Genomic DNA, 21,327 nt, shown 5'->3' on the forward strand with positions numbered 1-21,327 from the left:
CAGACTACAGTACTACTACACCCCAGACTACAGTACTACTACACCTCACACTACAGTACTACTACACCCCAGACTCAGTACTACTACACCCCCAGACTACAGTACTACTACACTTCACACTACAGTACTACTACACCTCAGACTACAGTACTACTACACCCCGGAACTACAGTACTACTACACCCCGGAACTACAGTACTACTACACCCCCAGACTACAGTACTAATACACCCCCAGACTACAGTACTACTACACCCCAGACTACAGTACTACTACACCTTAGACTACAGTACTACTACACCTTAGAGTACAGTACTACTACACCTCAGACTACAGTACTACTACACCCAGACTACAGTACTACTACACCCCCAGACTACAGTACTACTACACCTCAGACTACAGTACTACTACACTACAGTACTACTACACTACTACTACACCCCAGATTACAGTACTACTACACCCCAGACTCAGTACTACTACACCCCCAGACTACAGTACTACTACACTTCACACTACAGTACTACTACACCTCAGACTACAGTACTACTACACCCCCGGAACTACAGTACTACTACACCCCCAGACTACAGTACTACTACACCCAGACTACAGTACTAATACACCCCCAGACTACAGTATTACTACACCCCAGACTACAGTACTACTACGCCTTAGACTACAGTACTACTACACCTTAGAGTACAGTACTACTACACCTCAGACTACAGTACTACTACACCCAGACTACAGTACTACTACACCCCCAGACTACAGTACTACTACACCTCAGACTACAGTACTACTACACCCCAGACTACAGTACTACTACACTACTACTACACCCCAGATTACAGTACTACTACACCCCAGACTCAGTACTACTACACCCCCAGACTACAGTACTACTACACTTCACACTACAGTACTACTACACCTCAGACTACAGTACTACTACACCCCCAAACTACAGTACTACTACACCCCCAAACTACAGTACTACTACACCCAGACTACAGTACTAATACACCCCCAGACTACAGTACTACTACACCCCAGACTACAGTACTACTACACCTTAGACTACAGTACTACTACACCTCAGACTACAGTACTACTACACCCAGACTACAGTACTACTACACCCCCAGACTACAGTACTACTACACCTTAGACTACAGTACTACTACACCTCAGACTACAGTACTACTACACCCAGACTACAGTACTACTACACCCCAGACAACAGTACTACTACACCCCAGACTACAGTACTACTACACTACTACTACACCCCAGATTACAGTACTAATACACCCCCAGACTACAGTACTACTACACCCCACACTACAGTACTACTACACCCCCAGACTACAGTATTACTACACCTCAGACTACAGTACTACTACACCCCAGACTACAGTACTACTACACCCCCAGACTACAGTACTACTACACTACTACTACACCCCAGACTACAGTACAACTACACCCCCAGACTACAGTACTACTACACCCCCAGACTACAGTACTACTACACCCAGACTACAGTACTACTACACCCCAGACTACAGTACTACTACACCCCCAGACTACAGTACTACTACACCCCCAGACTACAGTACTACTACACCTCAGACTACAGTACTACTACACCCCAGACTACAGTACTACTACAACCCCAGACTACAGTACTACTACACTACTACTACACCCCAGATTACAGTACTAATACACCCCCAGACTACAGTACTACTACACCACAGACTACAGTACTACTACACCCCCAGACTACAGTACTACTACACCTCAGACTACAGTACTACTACACCCCCAGACTACAGTACTACTACACCCCCAGACTACAGTACTACTACACTACTACTACACCCCAGATTACAGTACTAATACACCCCCAGAAGACAGTACTACTACACCACAGACTACAGTACTACTACACCCCCAGACTACAGTACTACTACACCCCCAGACTACAGTACTACTACACCCCAGACTACTGTACTACTACACCCCCAGACTACAGTACTACTACACCTCAGACTACAGTACTATTACACCCCAGACTACAGTACTACTACACCCCCAGACTACAGTACTACTACACTACTACTACACCCCAGATTACAGTACTAATACACCCCCAGACTACAGTACTACTACACCAGAGACTACAGTACTACTACACCCCCAGACTACAGTACTACTACACCCCCAGACTACAGTACTACTACACCCCAGACTACAGTACTACTACACCCAGACTACAGTACTACTACACCCCAGACTACAGTACTACTACACCCCCAGACTACAGTACTACTACACCTCACACTACAGTACTACTACACCTCAGACTACAGTACTACTACACCCCAGACTACAGCACTACTACACCCACAGACTACAGTACTACTACACCCCCAGACTACAGTAGTACTACACCCCCAGACTACAGTACTACTACACCTCACACTACAGTACTACTACACCCCCAGACTACAGTATTACTACACCTCACACTACAGTACTACTACACCCCAGACTACAGTACTACTACACCTCACACTACAGTACTACTACACCTCACACTACAGTACTACTATACCCCAGACTACAGTACTACTACACTACTACTACTGTACTACTACACCTCACACTACAGTACTACTACACCCCCAGACTACAGTATTACTACACCTCACACTACAGTACTGCTACACTTCAGACTACAGTACTACTACACCCAGACTACAGTACTACTACACCCCAGACTACAGTACTACTACACCCCCAGACTACAGTACTACTACACCCCAGACTACAGTACTACTACACCCCCAGAATACAGTACTACTACACTACTCTACAGTACTACTACACCTCACACTACAGTACTACTACACCCCCAGACTACAGTATTACTACACCTCACACCTCAGTACTACTACACCTCAGACTACAGTACTACTACACCTCAGACTACAGTACTACTACCCAGACTACACACCCAGACTACAGTACTACTACACCCCCAGACTACAGTACTACTACACCCCCAGACTACAGTACTACTACACCCCCAGACTACAGTATTACTACACCTCACACTACAGTACTACTACACCCAGACTACAGTACGACTACACCCCCACACTACAGTACTACTACAACACCCCCAGACTACAGTATTACTACACCTCACACTACAGTACTACTACACCTCACACTACAGTACTACTACACCCCAGACTACAGTACTACTACACCCCCAGACTACAGTACTACTACACCCCCAGACTACAGTACTACTACACCTCACACTACAGTACTACTACACCCCCAGACTACAGTACTACTACACTACTACTACAGTACTACTACACCTCACACTACAGTACTACTACACCCCCAGACTACAGTATTACTACACCACACACTACAGTACTACTACACCCAGACTACAGTACTACTACACCCCCACACTACAGTACTACTACACCCCCAGACTACAGTACTACTACACCCCAGACTACAGTACTACTACACCCCAGACTACAGTACTACTACACCCCAGACTACAGTATTACTATACCTCACACTACAGTACTACTACACCCAGACTACTGTACTACTACACCCAGACTACAGTACTACTACACCCCCAGACTACAGTATTACTACACCTCACACTACAGTACTACTACACCCCAGACTACAGTACTACTACACCACAGACTACAGTACTACTACACCCCCAGACTACAGTACTACTACACCCAGACTACAGTACTACTACACCCCCAGACTACAGTACTACTACACCCCCAGACTACAGTATTACTACACCCCCAGACTACAGTACTACTACACCCCCAGCCTACAGTACTACTACACCCCAGACTACAGTACTACTACACCTCACACTACAGTACTACTACACCCCAGACTACAGTACTACTACACCCCACACTACACCCCAGACTACAGTACTACTACACCCCAGACTACAGTGCTACTACACCTCACACTACAGTACTACTACACCTAACACTACAGTACTACTACACCTCACACTACATTACTACTACACACCCCAGACTACAGTACTACTACACCCCCAGACTACAGTACTACTACACCCCAGACTACAGTACTACTACACCCCAGACTACAGTGCTACTACACCTCACACTACAGTACTACTACACCTCACACTACATTACTACTACACCTCACACTACAGTACTACTACACCTCACACTACAGTACTACTACACCTCACACTACAGTACTACTACACCTCACACTACATTACTACTACACCTCACACTACAGTACTACTACACCTCACACTACAGTACTACTACACCCCAGACTACAGTACTACTACACCCCACACTACACCCCAGACTACAGTACTACTACACCCCACACTACACCCCAGACTACAGTACTACTACACCCCAGACTACAGTACTACTACACCCAGACTGCAGTACTACTACACCCCCAGACTACAGTACTACTACACCCCAGACTACACTGCTACTACACCTCACACTACAGTACTACTACACCTAACACTACAGTACTACTACACCTCACACTACATTACTACTACACCCCACACTACATTACTACTACACCTCACACTACAGTACTATACTGCTACTACACCCCAGACTACAGTACTACTACACCCCACACTACAGTACTACTACACCCAGACTGCAGTACTATACTGCTACTACACTCCAGACTACCTTGATAAAGATTAGCTAAAAAGACTGTGTTAAGTAAATAATACAAATATTGAGTTATTGTATGCAACCTTTTTGGGGGAAATTATTTTATTCTAATACTCAGAGAAAGAGATTTTCTGTTTTCAGTACTTCGCCACCCTCCCCTTTCGAGGATAACGTCACATCCCTTTTCTAAAATGTTTTACGAGATTGGAGAACACTTTGCGAGGGATCGTAGCCCATTCCTCCATACAGAATCTTTCCAGATCCTTGATGTCCTTCGACATCAACAGGTGTTCAATGGGATTGAAGTACGGAGACTAAGATGGCCATTGCAAAATGTTAATTTCGTGGTCAATTAACCATTTCTTTGCGGATTTTGATGTGTGTTCGTGGTTATGGTTTTGCTGGAAGATCCACTTGCAGCCAAGTTTCAGCCTCCTGGCAGAGGCATCCAAGTTTTGGCCTAAAATGTCCTGGTACGTTGACCTTAACAAGGGCCACAGGACCAAGTTTTGGCCTAAAATGTCCTGGTAAGTTGACCTTAACAAGGGCCACAGGACCAAGTTTTGGCCTAAAATGTCCTGGTAAGTTGACCTTAACAAGGGCCACAGGACCAAGTTTTGGCCTAAAATGTCCTGGTACGTTGACCTTAACAAGGGCCACAGGACCAAGTTTTGGCCTAAAATGTCCTGGTACGTTGACCTTAACAAGGGCCACATGACCGGTGGAAGCAAAATAGTCCAGTAACATCAAATATCCACCACCATATTTTACAGTAAGGATTAGGTTATTTTTTAAATATGCATCTTACTTTCGACGCCAAACCCACCACTGGTGTGCTTGGCCACAGAGCTCTATTATAGTGTCATCTATTATAGTGTCATATATTATAGTGTCATCTATTATTGTATCTGACCATGGCAATCCAAGAGCTAATGTTGTTTAGCAAACTCCAGGCATTTACAGTAGATTGCGAAAGTATTCACCCCCCTTGGCATTTTTTCTATTTTGTTGCATTTCAACCTGTAATTTTAAATATATTTTTATTTGGCTCTCGTGTAATGAACATACACAAAATAGTCCAAATTAGTGAAGTGAAATAAAAAAAAATACTTGTTTCAAAAAATCACAAAAAACTAAAACAGAAGTGGTGTGTGCATATGTATTCACCCCCTTTACATATGTATTCACCCCCTTTACATATGTATTTACATATGTATTCACCCCCTTTACATATGTATTCACCCCCTTCGCTATGAAGCCCCTAAATAAGATCTGGTGCAACCAATTACCTTCAGAAGTCAAATAATTAGTTAGATTGCACACAGGTGCACTTTATTTAAGTGACACATGATCTGTCACATGATCTCAGTATATGTTCTGAAAGGCCCCAGAGTCTGCAACACCACTAAGCAACGGACACCACCAAGCAAGCGGCACCATGAAGACCAAGGAGCTCTCCAAACAGGTCAGGGACAAAGTTGTGGAGAAGTACAGATCAGGGTTGGGTTAAGAATAAAATCATCAACTTTGAACATCCCACGGAGCACCATTAAATCCATTATAAAAAACATGGAAAGAATGTGTCACCACAACAAACCTGCCAAGAGAGGGCCGCCCACCAAAACTCACGGACCAGGCAAGGGCATTAAAACTTATTGACGTACCCATCCCGTTAGCGGGATCATTTTCGTCAACATCCGCTGAATTGCAGAGCACCAAATTCAAATTAAATGACTAAAATATTTAATTTTCATGAAATCACAAGTGCAATATAGCAAAACACAGCTTAGCTTGTTGTTAATCCGCCTGGCGTGTCAGATTTCAAAAAAGATTTACAGCAAATGCTTTCCAAATGTTTATGTTAGGACATCTCTCTCAGCAGACAAAACATTACAAACAGCTAGCAGTCAAGTAGATTGGTCACGAAAGTCAGAAAAACATTCATATGAATCGCTTACCTTTGATGATCTTCGGATGTTTGCACTCACGAGACTCCCAGTTACACAATAAATGTTCCTTTTGTTCCATAAAGATTATTTTATATCCAAAATACCTCCATTTGGTTTGCGCGCGTTATGTTCAGAAATCCACAGGCTCTAAGCGGTCACGACATCGCAGACTAAAATTCCAAATAGTATCCGTAAAGTTCGTAGAAACATGTCAAAGGTTTTTTATAATCAATCCTCAGGTTGTTTTTACAATATATAATCAATAATATTTAAACCGGACTGTAGCTTCTTCAATAGGAAAGAGAGAGAAAATGTCTGCTCCAAGCTGTTGCGCATGCAAAACGCTGCTGGCACCCAGCCATCCAATGACGCTATGTGATCTTTCTCGCTCATTTTTCAAAATAAAAGCCTGAAACTATTTCTAAAGACTGTTCACAACATCTGGAAGCCATAGGAAAAGGAATCTGGTTGATATCCCTTTAAATGGAGCGAAGGCAGGCAATGGAACAGAGAGCTTTCAGGAAAAACAGCACTTCCGGGTTGGATTTTCCTCAGGTTTTCGCCTGCAATATCAGTTCTGTTATACTCACAGACAATATTTTGACAGTTTAGGAAACGTTAGAGGGCTTTCTATCTTAATCTGAAAATTATATACATATTCTAGATTCTGGGCCTGAGAAATAGGCAGTTTCATTTGGGTACGTTTTTCATCCAAACATCAAAATACTGCCCCCTACACTCAACGGTTTCAGAGAGGCAACAAAGAGACCAAAGATAACCCTGAAGGAGCAGCAAAGCTCCACAGCGGAGATTGGAGTATCTGTCCATAGGACCACTTTAAGCCATACACTCCACAGAGCTGGACTTTACGGAAGAGTGGCCAGAAAAAAAGCCATTGTTAAAGAAAAAATAAGAAAACACGTTTGTTCGCCAGAAGGCATGTGGGAGACTCCCCAAACATATGGAAGAAGGTACTCTGGTTAGATGAGACTAAAATTGAGCTTTTTGGCCATCAAGGAAAACACTATGTCTGGCGCAAACTCAACACCTCACATCACCCCGAGAATACCATCCCCACAGTGAAGCATGGTGGTGGCAGCATCATGCCGTGGGTATGTTTTTCATCGGCAGGGACTGGGAAACTGGTAAGAATGAAAGGAATGATGGATGATGCTAAATACTGGGAAATTCTTGCGGGAAACCTAGAGATTTGAGACTGGGACGGAGGTTCACCTTCCAGCAGGTCAATGACCCTAAGCTGCTAAAGCAACACACAAGTGTTTTAAGGGGAAACATTTAAATGTCTTGGAATGGCCTTGTCAATGTCCAGACATCAATCTAATTGAGAATCTGTGCTATGACTTAAAGATCGCTGTACACCAGCGGAACCCATCCAACTTGAAGGAGCTGTAGCAGTTGCCTTGAAGAATGGGCAAAAATCCCAATGGCTAGATGTGCCAAGCTTATAGAGACATACCCCAAGAGACTTGCAGCTGTAATTGAAGCAAAAGTTAGGTCTACAAAGTATTGACTTTGGGGGGTGAATAGTTATGCAAATGTTTTTTTTTGTTGGTATTATTTCTTGTTTGTTTCACAAGGAAAATCATTTGGATCTTCAAAGTGGTAGGCATGTTGTGTAAATCAATTTTAATTCCAGGTTCTAAAGGCAACAAAATAGGAAAAATGCCAAGGGGGGTGAATACTTTCGCAATCCACCATATGTTGGAGAGGCTTCCATTAAAGAACACCCTCTGTGTTCTGTTAGACAGGTAACTCTTTATCCACATTATAGCAGGGGGTGTAAAGCCATAACACGTTTTTCCAGCAGCAGACTATGATCCATAATGTCAAAAGCCGCATGGAAGTCTAACAAAACAGCCCCCACAATCATTTTTATCATCTCAGTCGGATCTGATTATTCTAACCAATGACTAGTCATCATTTATTTGCATATGTATCCTCCTACTTTGAAGAGGGAAGCGGGGTAGGCTCAAGAGCCTAAACAATCCTATCCGCCAATCAGGGTTGTGTATGTAAATATAGAAACATTTGTAACAACACGCCCACACGATCAGACTGAGCATTTCAACGGCAAGAGGCGGTCCAGGGAAATAAAAACACAGTGATGATTTATAATAATATACATTTAGAAAGACTGCATGGGGGCTTTAAGCTGAGATACATAAAAATAAAATAAAAAGAAGTAGAATTCCAGTACAATGTTCTTGGCTATTTATTCTATTTATTTGAGCAATTGTATATTATATATACTTTTTAATTTGTTTGAGCATACAATATATCTCAGTATTTGTATTATTTATTTTATACAGTATTTTTTTTCTCATCTTTATCAAGGGTGCCAATACTTTTGGACCTCACAGTATGTATTCTACAGGGTACCTCAAGTGTCAGAGAGCGTGGCTAGGGAAGCTCTCCTGAAGTTTGTGGGCTCCAAGTGGTCCAAAAGCAGCAAGCCTGCCAGAAACCTGACCTTCAAGGAATTACAACCTATCACAATGTATCGGGTAAGTCTGCTAACTAGCCCTTCATAGTAGACCTCTCGTTAGTATTATCTCTTATGAAACCTCTTGTTGGTAATATCTCTTATGAAACCTTTTGTTGGTCTCTTATGATACCTCTAGTTGGTAGTATCTCTTATGAAACCTCTTGTTGGTAGTATCTCTTATGAAACCTCTTGTTGGTAGTATCTCGTATGAAACCTCTTGTTGGTAGTGTCTCTTATGAAACCTCTTGTTGGTCTCTTATGAAACCTCTTGTTGGTAGTGTCTCTTATGAAACCTCTTGTTGGTCTCTTATGAAACCTCTTGTTGGTAGTGTCTCTTATGAAACCTCTTGTTGGTAGTGTCTCTTATGAAACCTCTTGTTGATAATATCTCTTATGAAACCTCTTGTTGGTCTCTTATGAAACCTCTTGTTGGTAGTGTCTCTTATGAAACCTCTTGTTGGTCTCTTATGAAACCTCTTGTTGGTAGTGTCTCTTATGAAACATCTAGTTGGTAGTATCTCTTATGATACCTCTGGTTGGTAGTATCTCTTATGAAACCTCTAGTTGGTAGTATCTCTTATGAAACCTCTAGTTGGTAGTATCTCTAATGATACCTCTAGTTGGTAGTATCTCTTATGAAATCTCTAGTTGGTAGTGTCTCTTATGAAACCTCTTGTTGGCAGTATCTCTTATGAAACCTCTTGTTGGCAGTATCGTTTGGAGACATATACTGAGTCCAGATCCAGTGCCTGGGAGATGGAGCCATTTACTGGTAATTCAATACTGTCTCAGGACAGCTTTTTGTCTGTTTCAAATAACTAGACAAGGTGTTTTGTCAGAAACTGACATATTTGCTGTCAGTTACAAAATACACACATATCTGAGAAGTTCCAGTTTGTACCCATACAGCATGCGTATGGCATCTATTGTATGGCACAACAACGCATGACAACAGAGTTGGCTTAACTAGAGCACACACACAGATGTGCAACTAGGCGAGGTATCCCATGGCGTTTCTTCCTCCGATCTCTCAGGCCAGGTGGTAGACGGACCTCAGTACGGGATGAGCCCTCCTCCGTGGGACGTCCCGGTGCAACAGCCACAGAGATACATCGATGTGATCCTGAAAGTGCGTGTCCCTCACTCCTCCTTTGTAAAGGTATGTCTACGTTATTACCTCCTGAAAGGAAAGAGTCTTACGTCCTTCACATCAACTCTGCTTTTTAGTAAATACATCATCTCTGCTTTTCAGGAAAATATACATCATCTCTGCTTTTTAGTAAACACATCAACTCTGCTTTTCAGTAAATACATCATCTCTGCTTTTCAGTAAATACATCATCTCTGCTTTTCAGTAAATAGATCAACACTGCTTTTTAGTAAATATATCATCTCTGCTTTTCAGTAAATACATCAACACTGCTTTTCAGTAAATACATCATCTCTGCTTTTCAGTAAATACATCATCTCTGCTTTTTAGTAAATACATCAACTCTGCTTTTCAGTAAAATATACATCATCTCTGCTTTTCAGTAAATACATCAACTCTTCTTTTTAGTAAATATATCAACTCTGCTTTTCAGTCAAATATACACCATCTCTGCTTTTCATTAAAATATACATCATCTCTGCTTATCAGTAAAATATACATCATCTCTGCTTATCAGTAAAATATACATCAATCTTTTCAGTAAAATATACATCATTCTGCTTTTCAGTAAATATATCAACTCTGCTTTTCAGTCAAATATACACCATCTCTGCTTTTCATTAAAATATACATCATCTCTGCTTATCAGTAAAATATACATCATCTCTGCTTATCAGTAAAATATACATCAACTCTGCTTTTCAGTAAAATATACATCATCTCTGCTTTTCAGTAAATACATCAACTCTTCTTTTCAGTAAAATATACACCATCTCTGCTTTTCAGTCAAATATACATCATCTCTGCTTATCAGTAAAATACACATCATCCCTGCTTTTCAGTAATTTAGGCATTTTTCCAAGTCCAAAATTCTGTTGTAAAGGTTGTGTGTGTGTGTGTGTGTGTGTGTGTGTGTGTGTGTGTGTGTGTTATACATTTGTTAGCCCTTCTATGTGTGTGCGTGTGCGTGCGTGCGTGCGTGCGTGCGTGCGTGCGTGTTCCGCTCCTCACCACTGCTGTGGTTGTTTCAGACGTGCCACCGATGCCATGGCTGTGGTAGGACGCGCTGCACACACTGTACAGGGAGGGGAAATGTAAGTAGCAACTCCTCCCTCCTTATTTACATTCCCTCTCTCTCACTTCTCTTTAGACATTTTAGTCTAGGAGGCCCAGGAGTTGTTTTCCTGAGCGACTCGACCTGACCAGCAAGTTATAGGGGTGGTTTTCCGTACATAAATTAAACCCTATCCCGACTTTAAAAAGCCTTCTCAATGCAGATTCTCTCTATGTCCGAGAATCACCCCGTATGTTATAACTACCAGGGTGCAGAGTTGTTTTTTGGGTCCGGACATGTTGCCAGGGAAACCTCTTGGCCCTGTTTCAGAGGTATTAATAGACTGTCCCCTGTTTCAGAGGCGGTGTCCGTTCTGCCACGGACACGGTCGCAGGACAACAGGACATGGACGTAACAACAGGGCCGGAAACAACAGATGTTCCAGCTGCCAAGGGAGGGGGAGGAAGAGGTGCAGGACACCTACATTTACTGTATATTTTACATTGTGCAGAAGCTCTCATCCAGAGCCACTTACAGTTAGTGCATTCATCTTAAGATAGCTAGGTGAAAACAGCCACATATCACGTTCATATTAAGTACATTTCTCTTCAATAGACTGGCTCTATGTAGTCTGTGCTAGTTCCACCATTGCAATGCCAGGACAAGAGAAGAGCTTCCTCATCACAATGCTATACTCACAATCTCTCTGTTCATGATATCAAAAACTAGTTAAGATAATGTCTTAAGATAATGTCTACCGCAACGAGGCATTTTATTTCATGTTAAGTAAAAGGGGCGGCAGGGTATGCTAGTGGTTAGAGCGTTGGACTAGTAACCGGAAGGTTGCAAGTTCGAATCCCCGAGCTGACAAGGTACAAATCTGTCGTTCTGCCCCTGAACAGGCAGTTAACCCACTGTTCCTAGGCCGTCATTGAAAATAAGAATTTGTTCTTAACTGACTTGCCTAGTTAAATAAAGGTAAAAATAAATCAAATTAAAAAAAATTAAAGGACAGCACCAGTATATGAGCTGCAAATTGCATTGTATCAATAATGATTAAGTGATTTATTTAGTGATTGATTGATTACATCCACTTGAGTTTCGATGATTAAAACTCTCCTTTGTTCCAGTTTTCTCCTCCAGATGTACTTTCTGTTGATTGGTTGGCTAATTGATTGATTGATGTCTCCTTCAGGTGTATGTTCTGCCATGGACGTCATTTATTCATTTGTTGATTGATTGATTGGCTAATTGATTGATTGATGTCTCCTTCAGGTGTATGTTCTGCCATGGACGTCATTTATTCATTTGTTGATTGATTGATTGGCTAATTGATTGATTGATGTCTCTCCTCTAGATGCACGTTATGCCATGGACACGGACACAAGACCTGCCCCACCTGTCAGGGCAACAGAAACCTGATGCACTTCATTCAGCTCACCATCACATGGTACTGAACTGGGCCCGGTTTCCCCGATGGAAGCTAAGCCTACAAGTGTTTTTAACAATGTGTCGGTCCTTTAACGGACCGGAGGTGTCACAATGTGTCGGTCCTTTAAACGGCCCGAAGATGTCACAATGCGTTGGCTGTCCATCTGCGCTATCTTGCCCCATCATGCATACATTTATTTTGTCCCCGCACACCAAACGCGATCGCGACATGCAGGTTAAAATATCAAAACAAACTCTTAACCAATTACATTAATTTGGGGACCGGTCGAAAAACATTAAACTGTTATGGCAATTTAGCTAGCTAGCTTACACTTGCTAGCTAATTTGTCCTATTTAGCTAGCTTACACTTGCTAGCTAATTTGTCCTATTTAGCTAGTTAGCTTACACTTGCTAGCTAATTTGTCCTATTTAGCTAGTTAGCTTACACTTGCTAGCTAATTTGTCCTATTTAGCTAGTTAGCTTACACTTGCTAGCTAATTTGTCATATTTAGCTAGAGTTCTGTTGCTAGCTAATTTGTCCTGGGACATAAACATTGAGTTGTTATTTAACCTGAGATGCACAAGGTCCTCTACTCCGACAATTAATCCACACATAAAACGGTCAACCGAATCGATTCTAGTTATCTCTGCTCCTTCCAGGCCTTTTCTTCTCTGGGCTTTATATTGCGATTGTCAACTTTCATAAATTAGGTGTCTTACCGCCACCAAACTCGTTCGTCTTTCTATCACCCACGTGGGTATAACCAATGAGGAGATGGCACCTGTTTCTATGAACCAATGAGGAGATGGGAGAGGCAAGACTTGCAGCGCGAACTGCGTCACAAATAGAACGGACTTCTATTTTAGCCCTTGGCAACGCAGACGCTCGTTGGTGGAAATAATTGAATAATATAGATTTCTACATTTATTTTGCAACGTGAGCGGTGTAGTCAGGGTATTATGATGATCTTAACGCCACAAATAGTCGTAATACAAGCTGAACGAACTGTTCATGTTATTGTCCTGCTGAACTGAACTGAAGAGTCGTAATACAAGCTGAACAAACAGTTCATGTTATTCTCCTGCTGAACTGAACTGAAGAGTCATATTACAAGCTGAACAAACAGTTCATGTTATTCTCCTGCTGAACTGAACTGAAGAGTCATATTACAAGCTGAACAAACAGTTCATGTTATTGTAACCTGTAATATTGTGTAAAGTTAAGTCAACAGAAGCAAGGATTTCCCCTAGTATTTATATCAGCAGTGGTGGCAATGGATTAGTGCAATTACATGCTAGCTATTCCCATAGACTTCCAGTCGTTGAGCTAACGACTGTCCATTTAAGAGTGTCTCAGCCAAAAAATATAGACTCAAATGATTCCATCATATTACATCGTGGCAGCTGGTAAATGAATATAGGGGAAACACTGAAACAGAAGCATCCCGTTGGTCCATTTTCCTGCAGGAAGAACCACGTGTTTGAGTTTGTACCGGACCGGCTGCCTGAGTTCCCTCTCAAGAAGTTTGAGAAGGTGTCTGGGGACGCCTTCTTCGTTGATGAAAGTATTCTGGTAAGGATCTATTTTATTTTCCCCGAGTAGAAGGGCTGTAAAGATGTGTTAACCTGATCCCAGATCTGTATGTGACCATGATAGAGAGGTTGGCTAGAACTCCCATCAGGCTACATGCCTGTCACTGTGGTGTTATGTTATCATGCTCATTCCCCCAGGTGTACCCCATCGTGGGTTTCCCTGACCAGGAGATCTGTGACGCCTCCAGGAAGGCTTCTCAGGAACACCACAGCAAGTTCTCACCACAGCAAGTTCCCTGTCGCATCCTACAGCAGGTGAGTTATCTCTGGGCCTATAGCTGGTGTCCTGGGCCAATAGCTAGTGTCCTGGTCCAATAGCTGGTGTCCTGGGCCAATTCTCATCCTACAACAGGTGAGTTATCTCTGGGCCTATAGCTGGTGTCCTGGTCCAATTCTCATCCTACAACAGGTGAGTTATCTCTGGGCCTATAGCTGGTGTCTTGGTCCAATACTCATCAAACAACAGGTGAGTTATCTCTGGGCCTATAGCTGGTGTCTTGGTCCAATACTCATCAAACAACAGGTGAGTTATCTCTGGGCCTATAGCTAGTGTCCTGGTCCAATACTCATGATTTTCTCTCTCTCTCTCTCTCTCTCTCTCCTCTCTCCTCTCTCCTCTCTCCCTCTCTCTCTCTCTCTCTCTCTCTCTCTCTCTCTCTCTGTCTCTCTCTCTGTCTCTCTCTCTCTGTCTCTCTCTCTCTCTCTGTCTCTCTCTGTCTCTCTCTCTCTCTCTCTCTCGTCAGTCGTATCCTACAAGAGGTGTTTTTCTAGTCTTTCAGCCCTGTTAGGAACCTTTCCTATTACTCCTGCTTCCTTCCATCTTTCCTTTCCTTTCCTTCCTTCCTCCTCTGTCAGTAGAATCCTGCAATATGAGTTACACCTGTAAGGGTTCTGTCCCAATACTACTCAACTGCATTCTTTCTTACTTCCTTCGTCCTCTCCTCTGTCAGTCGCATCCTGCAGCCAGTGAGTCTGCTCTAGGGCTTTTCACAATACCGAACCTAACCAAGCCGAGTCAGACCAAGCCGTACTGAGCTAGCCTGATTACTTTTCCAGCAGAGTTTCTGGAGTCAACCCAGTTTGATTTGGGTCAGGTTGATAGTGTGGAAAGGGTATCTCAGCCTGTAATACTCCTGAACGGACTTCTCCCCTCCTGCCGTGCCCCACCTGAGGCCCATAGAGGCCCGTTTCTTTACTGTTCAACTGCAGCCTTTCTTCCTTTAAAAAAACTAAAATGTGATTACCTTTAACGGCCACTAGAGGGCAGCACCAACATAAATATAACAGATCCTTCCTGGGATAGAGGCTCTGTTGATCATGTGTAGTAATATCTACTCAAATGTTTCTGTTTTGTTCACAGCGTCAAACCATCGAGTTGGTTCCCATCACTCACGCCTTCTATTCCTACAGTGGAAAAGACTACGACTACTTTGTTTACGGTCTCGAGAATAAGGTTTTCACTCCTAAATATCCTTCCGCCTGTGTTATATTATAAAAGGAAACATCTCATGATAATGTTAATGTTAGTCCTGTCCTTTACAGTCATAGTCATTACAATACACTTTACTTATTGTTGTGGTATAATCAAGGAGATAAGGAATGTCTACAGTGTTCTAGAAAAGTATAACTACCGTCTTATTGATTGTGTATAGACAAAAGTCTATCCTGACATTTTTACATTTGTAATTATTATCATTTTTTAAAAACTCAAACGGTGCTAGCCATGTTGACACTCAATGTAAAACCAGTGCCTGTTCATTCCAGCCATTCCCACCACTGATTTTTCCATCACACCATTGAATTGAAAGTATATGCTATACTATAACAATAATATCCAAAGTTTATGAAGTTGGATAATGGAATATTTTATTCTGAATTCTGTTACGTTTGTCTGTACCTCCGAGGCCTCTCCAGTTTTGATCATAGAGATGGAACTGTAGAACATAGAATGAGAAGCGGAATCCTTTTAATTCTATGGAGAATCTAGTCAATCTGTTTCTATGGTTCTGGATCATCCACTAAGATCTAAGCTCAGAGTAAGAGAGGTGTGTTGCCTGTTTGTTTCTAGTTGTAATCATCTAAATGTTTTTTTTTTTAATATATATATAAATCTGAATTTTAATACATGCACCTTACAACCTATATGCAAAATAAAAACAACTTTTCTATATCCTGTATTTTTATAATAAAAAATAATATGATTTTGAATATTTGTATTTTTCATTATTTGGAACTGGAAGGGTGTAATTACTTGTTGAATAAAACAAACGACTTGTCTATGCCCGTTGTTATATTACCAAACCAATACTGTAGTGGAATAGATACACCTGCACAAACACTTTGTTCCCACCCGGTGTGCGTCATGAGTGAAATAAGCAGATATTTTCTTGGCGAGAGAGCGGGAGGGGCTGGGAAGCGCAGCGCAGGAACATGGAGTGTAATTGACTATTGGAGGAGTGGCTTTCCCAGACCAGCATGCGGACTTTGTTTATAACGTGAGGAAGGGGGACAATGTGGAGACATCTCACCTCACTTCGCTTTTTCAAGGCTTGCAGCAGTCCGTTTCTCTCGCTCTGTATCATTAGGCTGTCTACGGTAAATTAGGAATGGAATAACTCATCTTCAGGAATCACAATCAACAAAAGAGTGTCTGGTGAGTTTGCTGAAAAGTTTACTGTGTGATAACTAGATATGTTTGCTGTGTGCTCTGAGGCAGGCTATGAGCATATTGTGTGAAGGTCAATTATATAAAGTGAGTGGTCTTTGAGAATTATTTTGTGTAGTTTTATCAGTTCGACCATTGAAAAAAAAACATGAACACATAAAACTTGGATCAATTTCTAGATCAATCAATATAATACCCAAATTATTTTTGGCAAACGTTTGTGGCTCTGCATATAACCATTTGGGGAAACAGGTAGCCAAGTGGTTAGAGCGTCGGATCGAATCCCCGAGCAGACAAGGTAAAAATATGCACTGATTTGATGCGTTTTAACCTTTTACACACAATATCAAAAGATGGGGAAAGATACTTTAACCTACTTGGGGAAAGAGTCAAATTAAGTAGAGAAAGAAAGAAACAGAAACGGAGAGAAGCAGAGAGACAGATGCTTGGAGAGTTTGAGTAGGCTGTCGTTGACACGTTAACTGCGCTGCCCGCTCTACACTGTAAAGATCCTGCAAGCTGCGTACTACACTCTCTGTGGGACTCCAGTGCAGTGTTCACACCTCACAGTGCTTTAACGGTTTTGATACCCTGCTCCGCTGGTAACTGAGATCAATGGCGACCCGTCATTCTGGACAGGTGGGGCAGAGCCACACTTGTTATGAGCCCCACTTTTTTTCCTTCTTTTTTTCGGCTTGCCTGTTTTGCATGTTATTTTGGGATTTATGTGTCATATCAGTTTGCAAACAATGTAAAAATGTTTATTTTTATTGTGATTGAGTAAATTAAGCCACATACTCTACGTACATGATCTCTTTTGTTTTCATGAGTAAGGCAGCTCCAAAAATGCAGGTGTTTCAGCCCAGCTCAGTGCTTTCTGTGGTGGTTGGGCAGCCAGCGGAAAATACAGAGTGTAGTGGTTGGTAATGTTCTCTCTGGTTGTGTCGTGATTGGCTCAGTGTTCTGTCACTCATGGGGACACTACTTCAACGCCAAGTCTAAGGGTAGAGCTCGAAAATTCAAGCCCCTTGGGTGCTGACATAGAGTTACATTAGGAGTGCCCATCCAAGAAGGCTCAAGGTCATTGGCCTTGTCAAATCACTTTATATTTACAGTAGCTTTGATTGGAAAGTAGCTTTGATCATGTCAACATCATACTTTCAAAATCTTAGCTAGCAGTCATCATGAATCAAGTCGATATTCTATTGGCAAACCCTTTTTAATCCTTGACATATGAGGATAAATAATGAAGAGTAATTATAGAGAGAACTTATCGGTGCTCATCGGCCATTGGACATAAACATTACACAACAAGTTGAAAATTGCAAATTCAACACTGAGTTGTTTGGAAGGAATCCTTGTCTATCACAAGCATTTCGCTACACTCGCATTAACATCTGCTAACCATGTGTATGTGACCAATAAAATGTGATTTGATTTGAGCAATCACTAGCCTGCTATTAAGTAACTAAAGAAAATATAAAAAATAATTAAAGACCAACAATAAAATAACAGTAACGAGGCTATATACGGGGTATTACGGTACAGAGTCAATGTGGAGGCTATATACAGGGTATTACGGTACAAAGTCAATGTGGAGGCTATATACAGGGGGTACCGGTACAGAGTCAATGTGGAGGCTATATACAGGGTGTTACTGTACAGAGTCAATGTGGAGGCTATATACAGGGTATTACGGTACAAAGTCAATGTGGAGGCTATTTTCAGGGTGTTACTGTACAGAGTCAATGTGGAGGCTATATACAGGGGGTACTAGTACAGAGTCAATGTGGAGGCTATTTTCAGGGTGTTACTGTACAGAGTCAATGTGGAGGCTATATACAGGGTGTTACGGTACAGAGTCAATGTGGAGGCTATATACAGGGTGTTACTGTACAGAGTCAATGTGGAGGCTATATACAGGGGGTACTAGTACAGAGTCAATGTGGAGGCTATTTTCAGGGTGTTACTGTACAGAGTCAATGTGGAGGCTATATACAGGGTGTTACGGTACAGAGTCAATGTGGAGGCTATATACAGGGTGTTACTGTACAGAGTCAATGTGGAGGCTATATACAGGGGGTAATGGTACAGAGTCAATGTGGAGGCTATATACAGGGGGTACCGGTACAGAGTCAATGTGGAGGTTATATACAGGGGGTACCGGTACAGAGTCAATGTGGAGGCTATATACAGGGGGTACCGGTACAGAGTCAATGTGGAGGCTATATACAGGGGGTACTGGTACAGGGGGTACCGGTACAGAGCCAATGTGGAGGCTATATACAGGGTTTTACGGTACAGAGTCAATGTGGAGGCTATATACAGGGTTTTACGGTACAGAGTCAATGTGGAGGCTATATACAGGGTATTACGGTACAGAGTCAATGTGCAGGGGCACCGGTTAGTCGAGGTAATTAAGGTAATAACCTCGGCAAAAAAAGAAAAGTCCTCTGACTGTCAACTGTGTTTATTTTCAGCAAACTTAACATGTGTAAATATTTGTATGAACATAACAAGATTCAACAACTGAGAAATTAACTTAACAAGTTCCACAGACATGTGACTAACAGAAATGGAATATTGTGTCCCTGAACAAAGGCGGTGTCAACATCAAAAGTAACAGTCAGTATCTGGTGTGGCCACCAGCTGCATTAAGTACTGCAGTGCATCTCCTCCTCATGGACTGCACCAGATTTGCCAGTTCTTGCTGTGAGATGTTACCCCACTCTGCCACCAAGGCACCTGCAAGTTTCTGGGGGGAATGGCCCTAGCCCTCACCCTCCAATCCAACAGGTCCCAGATGTGCTCAAAGGGATTGAGATCCAGGCTCTTCGTTGGCCATGGCAGAACACTGACATTCCTGTCTTGCAGGAAATCACGCACAGAACAAGCAGTATGGCTGGTGGCATTGTCATGCTGGAGGGTCATGTCAGGATGAGCCTGCAGGAAGCAGGATACCCTGCGCGAATCCGACCATCACCCCTGGTGAGACAAAACCGCTGGTCCAGCGACGGTGGGTTTATGCCCATAGGCGACGTTGTTGCCGGTGATGTCTGGTGAGGAACTGCCTTACAACAGGCCTACAAGCCCTCAGTCCAGCCTCTTTCTGCCTATTGCGGACAGTCTGATGGAGGAATTGTTTCCATCCTGTACCTGTCCCGCAGGTGTGATGTTCAGATTTTCCGATCCTGTGCAGGTGTTGTTACACGTGGTCTGCCACTGTGAGGACGATCAGCTGTCTGTCCTGTCTCCCTGTAGCGCTGTCTTAGGCAGTACGGACATTGCAATTTATTGCCCTGGCCACATCTGCAGTCCTCATGCCTCCACGCAGATGAGCAGGGACCCTGGGCATCTTTCTTTAGGTGTTTTTCAGAGTCAGTAGAAAGGCCTCTTTAGTGTCCTAAGTTTTCATAACTGTGACCTTAATTTCCTACCGTCTGTAAGCTGTTAGTGTCTTAACGACCGTTCCACAGGTGCTTGTTCATTAATTGTTTATGGTTCATTGAACAAGCAGGGAAACAGTGTTTCAACCCTTTATAATGAAGATCTGTGAAGTTATTTGGATTTTTACAAATTATCTTTGAAAGACAGGGTCCTGAAAAAGGGGCATTTCTATTTTTGCTGAGTTTATGTAAATGTAGGTAAAGTGACTATGCATAGATAATAAACAGAGAGACGCATCACTTTAAAAATGGGGGTGAGGGTGAGAGGGGGTCAATGCAAATAGTCCAAAAGTATATGACTATATAACGCCCTGTCATATATCATCAATATATATAACTATATAACACCCTGCCATATATCATCAATATATATAACTATATAACACCCTGCCATATATCATGAATATATATAACTATATAACACCCTGCCATATATCAATGCCCTGCCATATATCATCAATATATATAACTATATAACACCCTGCCATATATCATCAATATATATAACTATATAACACCCTGCCATATATCATCAATATATATAACTATATAACGCCCTGTCATATATCATCAATATATATAACTATATAACACCCTGCCATATATCATCAATATATATAACTATATAACACCCTGCCATATATCATCAATATATATAACTATATAACACCCTGCCATATATCATCAATATATATAACTATATAACACCCTGCCATATATCATCAATATATATATAACTATATAACGCCCTGTCATATA

At 42.1% G+C, this 21,327-nt stretch overlaps 2 protein-coding genes across 2 annotated transcripts in view; both read left to right on the forward strand.

Annotated features, from left to right (window-relative positions):
- The window catches only part of ssuh2.1 (ssu-2 homolog, tandem duplicate 1), a 39,551-nt gene extending 22,886 nt beyond the window's left edge, over positions 1–16,665 (forward strand). The window contains exons 4-12 of the mRNA XM_065002088.1: positions 9,117–9,246; positions 9,939–9,999; positions 10,262–10,386; positions 11,409–11,471; positions 11,791–11,900; positions 12,789–12,881; positions 14,332–14,437; positions 14,596–14,712; positions 15,818–16,665. Coding sequence (XP_064858160.1) covers positions 9,117–9,246; positions 9,939–9,999; positions 10,262–10,386; positions 11,409–11,471; positions 11,791–11,900; positions 12,789–12,881; positions 14,332–14,437; positions 14,596–14,712; positions 15,818–15,952 — 940 coding nt within the window. The 3' untranslated portion in view covers positions 15,953–16,665. The remainder of the gene's footprint in view (positions 1–9,116; positions 9,247–9,938; positions 10,000–10,261; positions 10,387–11,408; positions 11,472–11,790; positions 11,901–12,788; positions 12,882–14,331; positions 14,438–14,595; positions 14,713–15,817) is intronic.
- Positions 16,666–16,946: 281 nt separating this feature from the next.
- LOC115119712 (semaphorin-3D-like) overlaps positions 16,947–21,327 on the forward strand; it is a 173,947-nt gene continuing 169,566 nt past the window's right edge. The window contains exon 1 of the mRNA XM_065002089.1: positions 16,947–17,110. The gene's annotated coding sequence lies outside the window, so the exon portion shown is untranslated. The remainder of the gene's footprint in view (positions 17,111–21,327) is intronic.

This window comes from Oncorhynchus nerka, linkage group LG15 (assembly GCF_034236695.1).
Source record: "Oncorhynchus nerka isolate Pitt River linkage group LG15, Oner_Uvic_2.0, whole genome shotgun sequence".
NCBI lineage: Eukaryota > Metazoa > Chordata > Actinopteri > Salmoniformes > Salmonidae > Oncorhynchus > Oncorhynchus nerka.